General features: G+C 43.9%; 1 protein-coding gene across 8 annotated transcripts in view; it reads right to left on the bottom strand.

The window, feature by feature from the left end:
- Positions 1-6,104: 6,104 nt before the first annotated feature.
- Positions 6,105-13,303, bottom strand: part of PDS5A (PDS5 cohesin associated factor A) — a 66,669-nt gene continuing 59,470 nt past the window's right edge. For 4 of the 8 annotated variants that reach the window (XM_087965763.1, XM_087965765.1, XM_087965766.1 and 1 more), the window contains exons 32-34: positions 12,163-12,518; positions 8,530-8,680; positions 6,105-7,242 (exon numbers count right to left, since the gene is read on the bottom strand). In XM_087965763.1, coding sequence (XP_087821889.1) covers positions 7,150-7,242; positions 8,530-8,680; positions 12,163-12,518 — 600 coding nt within the window. In that variant the 3' untranslated portion in view covers positions 6,105-7,149. The remainder of the gene's footprint in view (positions 7,243-8,529; positions 8,681-12,162; positions 12,519-13,303) is intronic. The other 4 variants (XM_087965768.1, XM_087965769.1, XM_087965770.1 and 1 more) reach the window with 1 other exon arrangement.

The following is a 13,303-nucleotide window of genomic DNA, read 5'->3' as shown; positions in this document are numbered from 1 at the left end:
TTGTCGAGCCTTCCCGCAAATTCTTCTGAGCAAAAATGAAGCATATCAAATTTATTTGCCGCAATCCCAATTTCGTATGTACTGTAGATAGAAAAGGTTTACATTGAGAATATGTCTTTTTAACTGAAGAACAGGCAATGGGCTACTTGTAGGTTTTTGCGAAATTGTCATGTTACATTACTGTAATATATATATAATCTCGAGATGTGCGTGCAGGATTCCCTCCTGCAAGTTATTCAAGTTATAGTTTCAGATACTATGACACAGAAAATAGTAATTATTTGTGCAATAGGAGGCACTGCTTTTTTTCACATCCCATTTCTGCCTTGGGCGATTGTGTGATTTATCGGACACGTCACATCAATCACTGGCAGAAGCCAAAGGAAATGTGATTCCCCCCCTTTTTTTTTTTTTTGGTTGGTATTTCTTCAATATTTATTTTTTTTAAAAAAAAAAAAGAAAAATTGTTGCTGCTCAACATTTTTTGTTAAAATACTAGCTGGGGCAAATACAGCCCTTAGCAATTTGCCATTTGTGTTTGTATTTTTTTTTTTTTAATAGTCTATATTTCGATGAGGTCATCACAATATGATTTACCCTGGTGGTAATTGTGTAAGCATACGATTTCATATTTCCTTGTTCTTTGCGCATTATTAAACGAAAGACCTGGGGAGTAGGTAGTTGGGATAAAAATGTCGTCTTTTATATTTCGATAACCTTTCTAAGGGAAAATTCTGCGGTGGGGTCAAATGAAATTAGCAAGGCTCTGAACGCAGGAAGGGGGCCTGGTGATAGATACGGGTAGTCCTTGACTTACAATTCATAAAGCTCATTTAGTGACCATTGGAAGTTACAACGGCATTGGAAAATGTGACATTGCCATTTTCCACACGCCCTTTGTAGCATTCCCACGGCCATGCAATCCCCTTTTGCGACCTCTTCAGCAAAGTCAATGGAGAAGTGAGATTCACTTCGCGTGTTACTAAGTTACAACGGTGGTGATTCGCTCAATGGCTGTGACAAGAAAGGTCGTAAAATGAGGCAAAACTCATTGAACAACTGTCTCACTTTTGGGCTCCATTGGGGTCGAGTCAAGAACTACCTGTACGTCACTGTTCAGCTGTTCCTTGAATACTTTCAGTGATAATTTCAGCTTAGCTTTAAACTTCTCCATAAAAGAGAGTGAACATTGGACAATGGGAGAGCCAATTTATATGGAAAACTCTAGAAGTACTAAGTTTGGCTAGTGCTTCAACCCTAATTCAACGAATAGAAATGTAGGGAGAAAGGATTGGCCTATATATGTTTAACCAAGACTGATAATATAACTAGCAGTGAGAGGGACTAGATCCTTGTGTTGGACCTGGAAGGCAATTGAGCTGAACAGGTGAAAATGCTGTCAGGATAAATCTAAATTGCAGATAGCAATGACTTGGAAATGATTGGCTAAATTTACAGCCCCCCAAATAAAGGTGATGAAGCCTCCATAGAGCAACCTTTTTGAATGTGGTATATACGTGTACGGTAAAGCTGCTGAGTAATGCACTCAGTGCGCACAACGCAGAAGAGAACCTGGGCTGTCCAGCTTTGGTTTGGAGTGTTTTTCAAAGAGATCTGGGATTGGTTAATAATTCAGAAAAGATGCTTTTCCCCAGAGACCTTAGCCAAGTGCAAAAACACATCATATAGAAGCACTTTTCAAGGTCCCTATTGGACGCCCGCTCTTCTTTCCCTATCACAAGGTCTTGTTCAAGGGGTGGCGTACTTGTACTACTGACTTAATGACAAATAAAGTTTCCCCATTCCAGCTCCTCGGTAATCCGAGACCCGTGTTTTTCAACCGTGTTTTAGTGTTCGTTTTGTCCAAAGTGATCGGATTTCTACAATGCGTCGTCGTCTTCCCCGTTGCCTCCGTTTGGGGTATAGTGGAACTCCGCTACAGCAGCCCAGAGTAAATGAAACCGGCTGCAGCCCGAGTAAATTCTGCAAACGTGACACCGGATCCTCATTTTGGAAAAGGCAACGTGAACCTTTTTTTGCTCATACTTTATCATTTCATTGCAGAGAGAACGCTTCTTCGGCCCAATAGTAGTCCTTCCAAACCTGCCAGACTTTTGCAGCCACGGGATTTTGTTTGAGAAGGGGCTTCTTTTGGCCTCAACAGCCTTATAAATAAAACAGTTCAACTTCCACAATTGCAGCAGCCTGGCCCAGGTAGCAGGTAAACCCAGCAGAGCAAGAATGGCACATAGGGCAGGAATGACATGTGAGGGGATAGGTGGGTGTATGTGGGGCTGAGGCGCACACAAAGTGGCCCGCTTCTCATCCTTCTCACCCCATGGACTACATAAAAGCTCGTTGCTGGAATAAAAGCTGCTGGCATCGGAGGGGACAACGTTGGGGGTGACCAGGCATCGGCAGGAGCTGAAGGGCGATGAAGGTAGACTGGAAAGCAGCCCCAGCCTGCGAGGGGACAAACGTTAAGCCCAAAGGCTTGTCTGGTTGAAGATTGTAGGCTGTGGCCAAAGAACGATACCCGCAATTCAGTGGAGAGCTGCAGGAACCACGTTCCTATTGGGATGAATGGAGCACTCTGAGGAGGAGGAGGAGGCCTCTGAAATTCTTGGTTAAGGAGCAGGTGGAAGGGCTGCAGCACCATAGAGATCAGCCCTGGCAAGAGGAAACCACATGCAAGGGTGGGGATGAGAGACACGATGCCCTGCCCTTTGTTTCTTGTGATTTCCCTGGTGGGCTTTTTTTTGGCTCACGGAATCCCTCACAGAGGGTATATATGTCTCCAAAGACCCAGACTTTGTTGCCAAATTGCTGAGGAGGAAATGGACAGGGGAAGTGAAGGATGCCCCCGGCCAGCAATCTCCTGTAGGAAGTGGAGCAGGTGAGGCCTCTTGAATCTGAAGAAGAGCTGGAAGCAGTTGATGGAGGCTTGGGCATGGAAGAACCTCCGCTCTACTGCTGATGGCCAAGCCCAAAGTTTCTAAACCTCACAGCATCCCTCTGGCTTTCACCTCGTGCTCCTGTTGTTGTTCTTGTTGGAGCTGCTCTTCTTTGGAGAACCTCTTCCCAGCCAAGACCAACCCTTTCGAACTGAAGGAAATCCAGGCAGACGTGCGTTGTAATGGTTAAGGTGTTAGACCAGGGCCATGAAGATCTAGAATCCTGGTTTTACCTCCAGCCATGGAAGCTCATCACTTTCTTCCCCAGGCTAGCCTACCTGTGATGACCAGGAGTGTAACACAAACGTAACAAAATCCAAAACCTAAAAAAATATCCTTCAGTGCCTCCAGGTTGGCCCCACTGTTCAATAATTCTCAGTTGGAGATAAAATGTACTCAAAAATAGTCTTCAAAAGAAAGCAATACAGTCCGAACTTAATGAGCAGGTAGAGATGAAATAAAAAACCAAAACAAACTACAATGAAGGAAGTTCCACAACGGACCAAGATAAGTAATTACCAACTTCAAGGAGATAACAAGGCACAGTCTGTTGGAAGGACGCCAACCAAGATAACTTCAGCCCAAAATAAAATGCGCTTTGCTTCTGGCAACTCTGTGTTGTAACTGCCTCTCTCTTATATACTATTCTCCCCAGCTGCAACCAATGAGAGGGATCATTGTTACCTTCTCCGTTCCTCCCTGCTTGTCCTAGGATGGATAGGGGATGGGCCTGGGTCTTCCTCTGACTGCTCAGCCAGCCTCTGCCCTTCCCCAGCCTCCTCCACAACCTCCAGAGCCACACCTCCACTTCCTGTTGACTGTTCCTCCTCTCCCTTAGAGTCCAACTCTAACAAGGGCATGACACTACCTGAGGGGATTGTGGTGGTGAAGGGAGGAGGAGGATGAAGACAGAACCTGAACAAGCCCTTCTCCTGAGAGGCAGGATGAGATGGCTCTCCGAGCATTGTTCTCAATGAGACACCCATTGCCTTCCAGGAATTTGACGGAGGATTCCAAATGTGGCTACTCCAACCAAGGAGACCATCTTTGTTCCGATTGCTATTGCTCTCCACATCGGTCTAAGAGAAGCTCCAGGATCTCCTTCCTTGCAGAGATTCCTGCCAAGTTACGAAAGGAGAGACATTTCTACATCCAACTCCTATCACGCCACAAATTTGGCCCAGATCTTGGAATATTTGCTTATTTAACTCCATGACCTTTATGGCCACATGGGTAAGTCCTTGGCGTACGACCACAAGCCAGAGCCCCTGTTAAGTGAGGCATTTGTTCAGCGACTTTGGCCCGGTTTTACGACATTCCTGTCCCACGGTTCTAAAGTGAATCACTGCCGCTGTTAAGTTAGTAACACGGTTAAGTGAATCTGGCCTCCCCCATTGACTTTGTGGGGGGGGGGGTTGCAAAAAGATGATTGCATGATCCCAGGACATGCAACGGTCATAAATACAAATCAGTTGTCAAGCATCCGAATGTAAAATCACGGGACTGTGGGGATGCTGCAACGGTGATAAGTATGGGCCTAAGTCCCCTTTTTCAGTGCTGTTGTAACTTCAAGCGATCAGCAAGTGAACTGTTGCAAGCAGGGGTGGGATCTTACCGGTGTAACTACCGGTTTGGTGATTTATTTTTGTGCACGTGCATGAAATATTGTGAGCTGTGCTGCCCGGACAACTGAGCAGTGATGCGTGCGGGTGCACAGCATTTGAAAAAGCACCATTTTCCTGCTTTTTCAACCGCAGCTGTGCCGCGCAAAGCAGTTGAGGTTGAAAAAGCAGGAAATAAGACAGGCAAGAGCCTGGGTGGGTGGGTGGGTGGGTGGGAACTGGTTCTGTATCTGCTGCTCTTCAGAGCTACCAGTTCTACAGAGCGGGACAGAACCGACAGAATCCCGCCCCTGGTTGTAAGTCGAGGACTAGCTGTGCCATCAGTGCTTCAATCGCCACTCCCCTTTCCCTAATCGGAGGCAAGCAAAATTCTGCTTTGAACTTTTCAAAGGATTTTAGTCACTTTTTTTTGCTCTGCATATAACTGGGATGGTGCTTAATGGCGGATGCACACAATGGGGACTATAAGGAGTAACACCTTGCGCCGCTTAGGTACTTCTTGGATTTGCCTGGTTCTTGCCCCCCCCCCCCCCACCTTCCAGATTGTAGAGGGATAGGGAGGGGAGAATAGATGTAGCCAAAATAAAATACTTTCTCCTGGGAACCAAGGAGATTTTTACAGATGGTCAGAGAGGATAGGAGTGACATTACTGGGCGACCGGATGGCGCCTTGATTGGACCATGTGACTGACTGATTGGGAAAGGAGAAAAACTTTTGCTTTTAATTAGGTGAAAACTGTGGGAACTTTCAGTCGGTTTTCACCAGCTACGTGCCAATGCAATATGCCAAGAACAAAACTTTGAGGAACCAACCTGCCATGGAGTTCTGTTTGCTATGGGCGTATTATTTGGAACCCTGACATATATCTTGTAGGCTTTTCTACTACAAGAATAAAAACCTGTATTAATTTATCAGCATCTTAATTCTGCCTTCTCTTTTTTTTTTTATGCCGAGCATGCCTAAAATCCCATCCCGATAAAATTAAGGACATTTAGCGAGTGGGATCTCATGGAGACTGTTTGGCGATGACAAGACAATTGAGTTTTCAAAAGTTAGAAAACACAGGTCTCAGAGAGCACCAAGGACCCTTCATTTCAACCCCAAGCTACAAATATTCTCTTCTATCAATTTATTTGTTGCGTCATTTGTGTCTGCAATGAAACTCCCATTATTATTATTATTATTTTTTTGGGGGGGGAAGAAAGGATACTCCTTTAAATGGTATTAGCATTTTAGGGAACGAAGTCTCTGTAACAAGGAATAGCTATCACTTTGCTCCATGTTGCCCGGGGAATTCTGAGAGTTGGAAGTCCACAAGTTCTAAAGTTGCCAAGGTTGTTACACCACAGCTCGGAGACCGAATCCGACATACCAAGCCTTTATCAACTATGCTGCCATTTGTTTTACTGACATTGTGCTCCGCAAAAACCATCCATTTCTTTTGTGTTCGATCAACGTTTGGCAGCGATGGCTGAACATCGGAAAAATGGTTGTGTAAACTTGGGGGGAAAGCAGAAAGATACCAAATGACACCTAGAAGCATTTATTTTATGCAACCAACTTAAATATGATGGTGTGTACTTAAAAGCGTACACTATATGCTGAACAATGCCGGGGGGGGGGGGAATCAACATTGATGCAAGTTTTCTAAATTAAATGTTAAAAAATGAGAAGGGGAAGGAAAACGTAAAACAGACTTAGTTTCAATCAAGACAATGCTTGAAATCCTAAACATTTTCAATGTTCCTTACAAAGCTGCCAAAAATCCAACTATTTTAAAAAATTGATTTTTTACATCAATAATAAAAATCTGGTGACAAACATTATAAAATCAAATCCTGGGATGACTTTACTCCATTTAGATTTAGAATATTCCAACAAAACAACAGGAGTAAACCCACTCAGAAGTGATATATGTTTTTTATAAAACGAACAATATGTACATTTATTGCAACTTATATTAAAACTAAAATGGAGCAGGAAATTAAAAAAAAAAGATGAAATGTCTACTTAAAAATCAATCATCAAATGATTAGTCTCCTACCCTGGATAAAAGTCAGAAAGCAACATTATAAAAATTGCCACTAGGTGACTTCTCAAAGCAGGAACCAAAATCTGTACATCTTATTTTGCTGGGGATAAAAATTATACATAAGTCTTTAAAATGAAAGCAGATGAGAATTCCATTTTGCAAGTATGTCTCAGTTTAAAAACCATTCGGTAGCCTTCTTTTTCTTGAAAAAAAATATAGGTGATGGGCGATACCCAGTTAAGGTATGTGAATTTTTAACAATGGTATAAGGACCTCTCTCTGACTTTCTTTTAAAAAAATGCAGCATGAAAATTAATGGAGTAAAACACTTTTAAACTCCAGATGTGCAGAAACTGGAATTAAGTGTTAAGCAATTTGCTTAATTATTGACTTTTCATAAAAAAGTCTCTGGGGAAATAAGTACAGATGCTTTTAGCCTCTCTCAAGAGTTTCTGCAAATTCGTTTTATCTGAAAGGGAAGCAGAGTTTTCCTTCGGTGTTCAGAGCTGAAAGCTGTATGATCGGAAGTATTTTCAGTTCCTATATAGGACATTTCTTGGGTTTTGCAGAAGCTGGGAGCATACCGTCCTTTGGCTCTCCTCTCTTCCTTTTGCGAGGAAGTTTTCTTTTTACCTTGTGGAGGAGGGAAAACATAGGTTAAAACTCAGAAGAACATTCAACTCAACAATTAACTCGATCATTTTAAAAGGACCAACAGTCAATCTTCAACTATATGGATCACCTGGGCAGAGCAGAGATATTGGTTTTAAGTATGCATAAGGGACCTTATTTATATAATTTGCATTGCTGTCTTTTGACAGCTTTGGAATCAACAAAATCCCATTCCTTGGGGGTGAGTCTAACGCAAGGGTCTTCAAACTTGGCAAGTTTAAGACTTGTGGACTTCAACTCCCAGAATTCCTGAGCTAACATGACTGGAGGAGGAATGCTGGGAGTTGAAGTCCACAAGTCTTAAAGCTGTCAAGTTTGAAGACCCCTGGTCTAACTTAACATCTTGTTTGTTGCATTAAAAATACATTGAACGTGAGACCATGAACCTCAAGCGTTGTTGTATTTGACTGGTATGGGATGGTTACATCAGCATTCCTCAGCTATTTCAGATGTTTTGGGAAACTGGAATAAGTGTACAAGGCAGTATTTGACTTATAACCAGTTTGCTTGGTGACTGTTGGAAGTGAAAGTGACCTATGACCATTCTTCACACTTCCCATTGTTGCAGCATCCCCAAGGTCACATGATCAAAATTCAGATGTGCTTAACAACTGTGTGACTAACTTAACTTTTATGCCATGGTGGTCAAGTGAATTACCCTGATTGTTAAGTGAATCACATGGTAGTTAAGCAATGTCTCTGCTTCTCAAAAACTGGTTTGGGAAGGTAACGAAGACAGATCATATGATCTGGGATGGAGTGACTATCGTAAATATATGCAGGTTGCCCGGCGTTCAAATTTTGCGCCCATGACCATAGGGATGCCACAACAGTTGTGAGTGTGAGGACTGGTTGTAAGTCACTTTTTCCAGTGCCATAGTAACGTCAAACAGTCGCTAAAGCAAATTATTGCAAGTCAAGGACTCTATGCATATAGAACTGTAACTACATTATACTTTAAAAATTATGGGGTTTTTCCCTTTTTTCTCCTGTTGTATTTTTTCACTCTTTAAGAACATACTTTCTATGTATCTTTATTATAATTATCTTTGGTTCCACCCCCCTTGTGTCACCATCTTTAAAGCAATAAATAAACCAGCTTTCATTATCTAAGTTAACTGAATAAATAATCCTTAGTAACAAGAGAAAGAGAGTAGCCTGGGCTCCTAGTTTTCATCCTCTCCCTCCAGGACTGAGAGTTTAACGAACGAACGAACGGCGGAGCCCTGAATCTGCTGCCTCGTGCACCTTCAGCGAGCCTGCCTCTGTTAGAGCTCTCTCCTCAAGGTCCTCCTGGCTGCTCTCACAAAGTTTAAAAAGATCCATTTCACTCGCAGAATATCCTGGACTGGACTCTATCTCCAACACTGAATCTCCATCACTGCCCAGCACCTGGCTTCTGAAAGAAGGTCAGAATGGCAACATCATACGGAGAAGCAAAGTTCTGACTGAAATCACAGACTAACATCTAGGTCTCTTCCTTCCAAAGCGGAGCTTGGTTCATTCCTGGTTTTTTTTTGTTTTCAACACTGGAATAGGCTGACATGAGACATTTCCGTGATTTTACCGTGTTTCTCTGAAAATAAGACCCTGTCATATTTTTTTGGCCACCAAAAAGAGGCACCAGGTCTTATTTTGGAGGGACAACCCTCCCCCCCCCCTCAGCCTCCTTTTTGCTGTCAGAGGCCTTCAGGAACTTCTTCTGCGGCTGGCAAGGCTTTCCTGAAGGCCTCTGGAGCTGATAACAGAGCTCTGGATCTATCCAGAGCTTTGTTATCAGCTACAGAGGCCTTCAGGACAGCCTTGCCAGCCTTGCTGGCCGCAGAAGAAATGGGCAAGCAAGGCTGGTGTCGGGATATGCGAAGCCTGGCTACAACTGTCCAAAGGTAAGTAGGAGGGCAGCTCTTACCCCCCCACTCAATCCCTACCCTAGCTTAATTTTTACCTGTCTGCTCTGGAGTGGGTGGGGTCTTAATTAGAGCTTATTTTGAGGGTAGGGCTTATATTGGGTGCACATGTAAAAATCAAGCTAGGACTTACTTTCAGGGTAGGCTGTATTTTCGGGGAAACGGTAAAAACTACAGGTGTGATTTATAGTTAAGTATAAATGTTCTTGGTGGTAAATGTACCTTAAACTGCTTTTCAGGTAATCCACAGGATAAGGTTTACCTGCGTGTAGATACTGCAATAATGCCCAGCCCAATTTCAGATATAAAGAGAGGTTGATAAATACTTTACCAAGTATATTCCCAATTACTTAGGCCATTCAAAAATCTTATTAAATTTTACATTTTTCACTTTGAATTAGGATCACCATGTAATCTGCTTTTAAGTACTTTTCAAATCTAGCTTGCTATAAAGACTGAACTAAGGTTCCACAGATTTTATCTGGCTCTTATAGCTCTCACTGACCCAAAGTTCTCTGAATGAATCAAAACAAATACATTTTGCTTTGATGCACAGGGTCAAACTCAGATTAATCCCACCCGGCTTGAGCTCTCTATATGTCTTGGCAAAAGAGTGGACGCTTCTTTAAAACCAAAGCAAAGCAAAATGCTTTTCCTTCCTCTTAGGCAAAGCATAAATAATAACATACAGCAGCTTTTATTTACATGTTCTGTCATCTCCAAAGACTCAAGTCCTTCGTGAATACAGAAATCTTTAAAATGCAACAGACTTAACGATCATAGTAGAATAGGAGACATCTAGTTTTATCACACTCTGACCCCTGGAAAAATCAGATACCACAAGTCACCCCCGCTGTAGTCATTTCTTGAATAGTTTCAGTGGGGCTTTGTAGTCACACGTGTATGTGCATAACGTATCCAAGTGTGCAAGGAGAAGAACTGTAGAGAAGAGATGGGAAGGCAACCGTAGGTGACTCAGAATGTGGAAGAGAGTGAGGATAATAGAATAGTGAAACAATAAAGACTGACGTGTGCATTTAATTCACCAAGGAATTGGAAGCCAGGCAGATGACCTGCTAATGGCAAAAAAGAGATTTGAGATTGTTCTCTTGCTTTGTGTGATTTGTGGCTTCTCTTATGCGTAGGAGACAATGCCTTTCGTGAATAAAAGACTACCAAATCTTTAGTGCTTGAGCCTGATAAATTTCAATGCTCAAAGCTCCTTATCATTTTGTGATTAGCAGTAATTCACAGCAGCTGCCATTGCTATTCAGAAGGAATTTTCCATCCTTCCTTCCATCCTTCATGCACTGGATGTCCTAAGATCATGGCCCTGGTATGAATCCTGGTCCCCCCAACTGGATAGCAATTAAGCAGAGATACACATTGAGTTGTGGATGGGTTGTTGCCATGCGAGTTGTGGTTTCAGAGGCACAATATGGGTTACCAACACAACTGGATCTCTACTACTGGAATATTACAAATTCCCCTGTTTTTTTCTGCTGAGGTTAAATCAAACGCAGCTCTGATTTTTTCCCCTTAAATGGGGAAAAAACTATTAAGTTTGCTATTATCCAAAGGGTTTAAGTATGTGATTCCTTTTACTTTTGAATCACCACAAAACCTTGGGAGGCTGAACAAGGGAAGTTATGTACTCAATGAACAAAAACAAATAATTGCAGTATTGTCCCTAGGGGAAATTCAGCAAGGAGAGAAGAGTAGGGAGGCACGTAGTGAGACAGGTAAGATTTGTCCCCAAGAATAAACAGTCCCATCACCAATTACGGCAACTTTCCCTAACGGTGAGAACAATCAGTCAGCGGAACAACTTGCCTCCAGAAATTGTGGCTGCTCCAACCCTGGAGGTTTTTAGGACGAGATTGAAGGAAGAGATTGGCCAACCATTTGTCTGAAATGGTATAGGGCAGTGATGGCTAACCTTTTCGTTGTCGCGTGCCAAAAGTGCGCGCACGCACACGTGCCTGCACCCGTAATGCAATATGCGCACCCCCCTCTGCCCCCCTGCGCATACGTGCATGCCACTCCATGCACACCGCGCACTTGACTCCCTCCTGCGAGCACCCTGCCTCCCTGCGCATGTACCTCCTGTGCGCCACCCACCCTCATGCAGCAGATACCCAACAATCAGCTGGCTGGCGGGAGGCACGTGCATGCGCAGTGGATCTGTTCCAGGCGACGGTTCGCGTCCTGGCAGAAATGGCTCTGCGTGCCACTTCCGGCATGCGTGCCATAGATTTGCCATCATGGGTATAGGGCAGGGGTGGGATTCAAATTTTTAACAACCCAGTTCTGTGGGCGTGGCTTAGGTGGTAGGCATGGCTTGGTGGTCATGTGACTGGGTGAGTGTGGCTTGGTGGTCATGTTATTGGCTGGATGTGGCCAACTTAATATCACTCACATCGAGGCACGCATCTCCTCGCCTGGCCTCTCATGACTATGGGGATGCTGCAACAGTTGTAAGTGTGAAAAAGGGTCATAAACCACTTTTTTCAGTGCCATTGTAACTTTGAATGGTCACTCCACACAAGCAAAGTGCCAGCAAAGGAGGGGGAAAAACTCCAGAGATGTTCCAGAGACAGGAAGTCTAGTCCTGCCAAGAATGTAATAAGGGTTAACGGAGAGGCAGTTTCTGTAAGCAACACCAGAATGTTTCCTTCCTGCCTTCCTTACAGGATTAGGCCAATAATCTCTTCTGACAACCGGTTCTCTGAACTGCTTAAAACATTAACAAACGGTTCTAGAGAATAGGTGTGAACTGATAGAATCCCACCCCTGGTATAGGGTCTCCTGCTTGACCGGAGCGTTGGACTAGAAGACCTCTAAAGTTCCTTTCAACTTGATTTGACCTTCCCCGCCCAATAAAACCAGAAAGGGCTCATGCCAGCAGTCTTCGGATGTGATTAACTAACCCTCCCTCCCTCCCCCAAGGAGACCAAGCCAGCCTGTGTTGTACCTTTGCAGGTCAATCTGCCTCTGTGCTGGTGCTGTTTTCTTGGTGGCCTCTTGCTGCTTTGGTGCCTTGGCATTGCTTGCCTCCAGTCCGCCCGGACCTTCTGAAGCCGGGGCTGCCCTTTTCCGTCCTCGTCCGGAGGGTTTACTCATTTCGGCACTTTTCGTGGTGGCTCCCTGAGATTCAGACTTGGGGGGACGTCCTCGCCGGGGTTTGGGAGGAGCCGGCTGACCCGTTTCATCTGTTTTCTTCTCTTCTGCTTTTTGATGGAAATTCTCCGTCCCGGATCCTGTTGTGATTCTTTTTTTGCCCCGGTCAGCACTGACATTTTCTTGGGGTGCCTGGTCAGAATTAATCTCCTGGAAAAGAAAACAATTTAGTTTAGTTTTGTTTGTTTTGTTGCGTCGACCGAGTAGCAGGTGGAGACTGTGTCTGTTTCAATCACCTTGCCTTGCTTGCTGAAATACATTTCCAGAACTATTGGCAACACCAGCAGCCTCCTTGAAAGTGTAATTAATCCAAGGGGATTTACTGCTGCCAGAGGGATTTCTCGTCTCTGCGCCAGGCCCTTTCTCACACTCTGTTCACAGAATAAATAATGAACAGACCGTAGTGTCAAGGTCCCGGCGATTGCCCTAATTAAATCATGAGTCTCGAGCCAAGCTTCAAAAAAATTCAAAAAATTTATTAGGAGCAACATGCCGGCATTAACCTAAATGAAGCCAACTCTGGCATATGTAATTTACAGTCACCTGTGACCCTGCCCCCCCCCCCCACATCCCCTGGGTGTATCATAAATCAGATTCTCCGATAAAGTACGTTCACTGGGCTGGGTGTCCTCAATCACATTCTCCAATGAAGGATTTTGAGTATCATCAATCATGTTCTCCAATGAAGGATTTTCGGGGCTGAAGATCCAGTAGCCTAGCTACAATCTTTTTAAAATATGGGTGGAATGTACTTCTGGTTTTAAACTGCTCTACTGCTCCTTCAGATCCCACCCCCCAATTTATGGCAACTTGAAAACAGGCATAGGGGGACTTCTGGTGGCACTTTCCTCGAGGACAGATGGAGATTGTGATTGTGCGTGGCTTCAATCCGTGCTTGCTCTGTTGGAGGGGTCCCTATGGGACCGGAACCATCA

The sequence above is a fragment of the Notechis scutatus genome, chromosome 4 (genome assembly GCF_049901735.1).
Source record: "Notechis scutatus isolate UNSWTSFEM ecotype Mainland chromosome 4, rNotScu1.2, whole genome shotgun sequence".
NCBI lineage: Eukaryota > Metazoa > Chordata > Lepidosauria > Squamata > Elapidae > Notechis > Notechis scutatus.
This window is presented reverse-complemented; position numbering and strand designations above follow the sequence as displayed.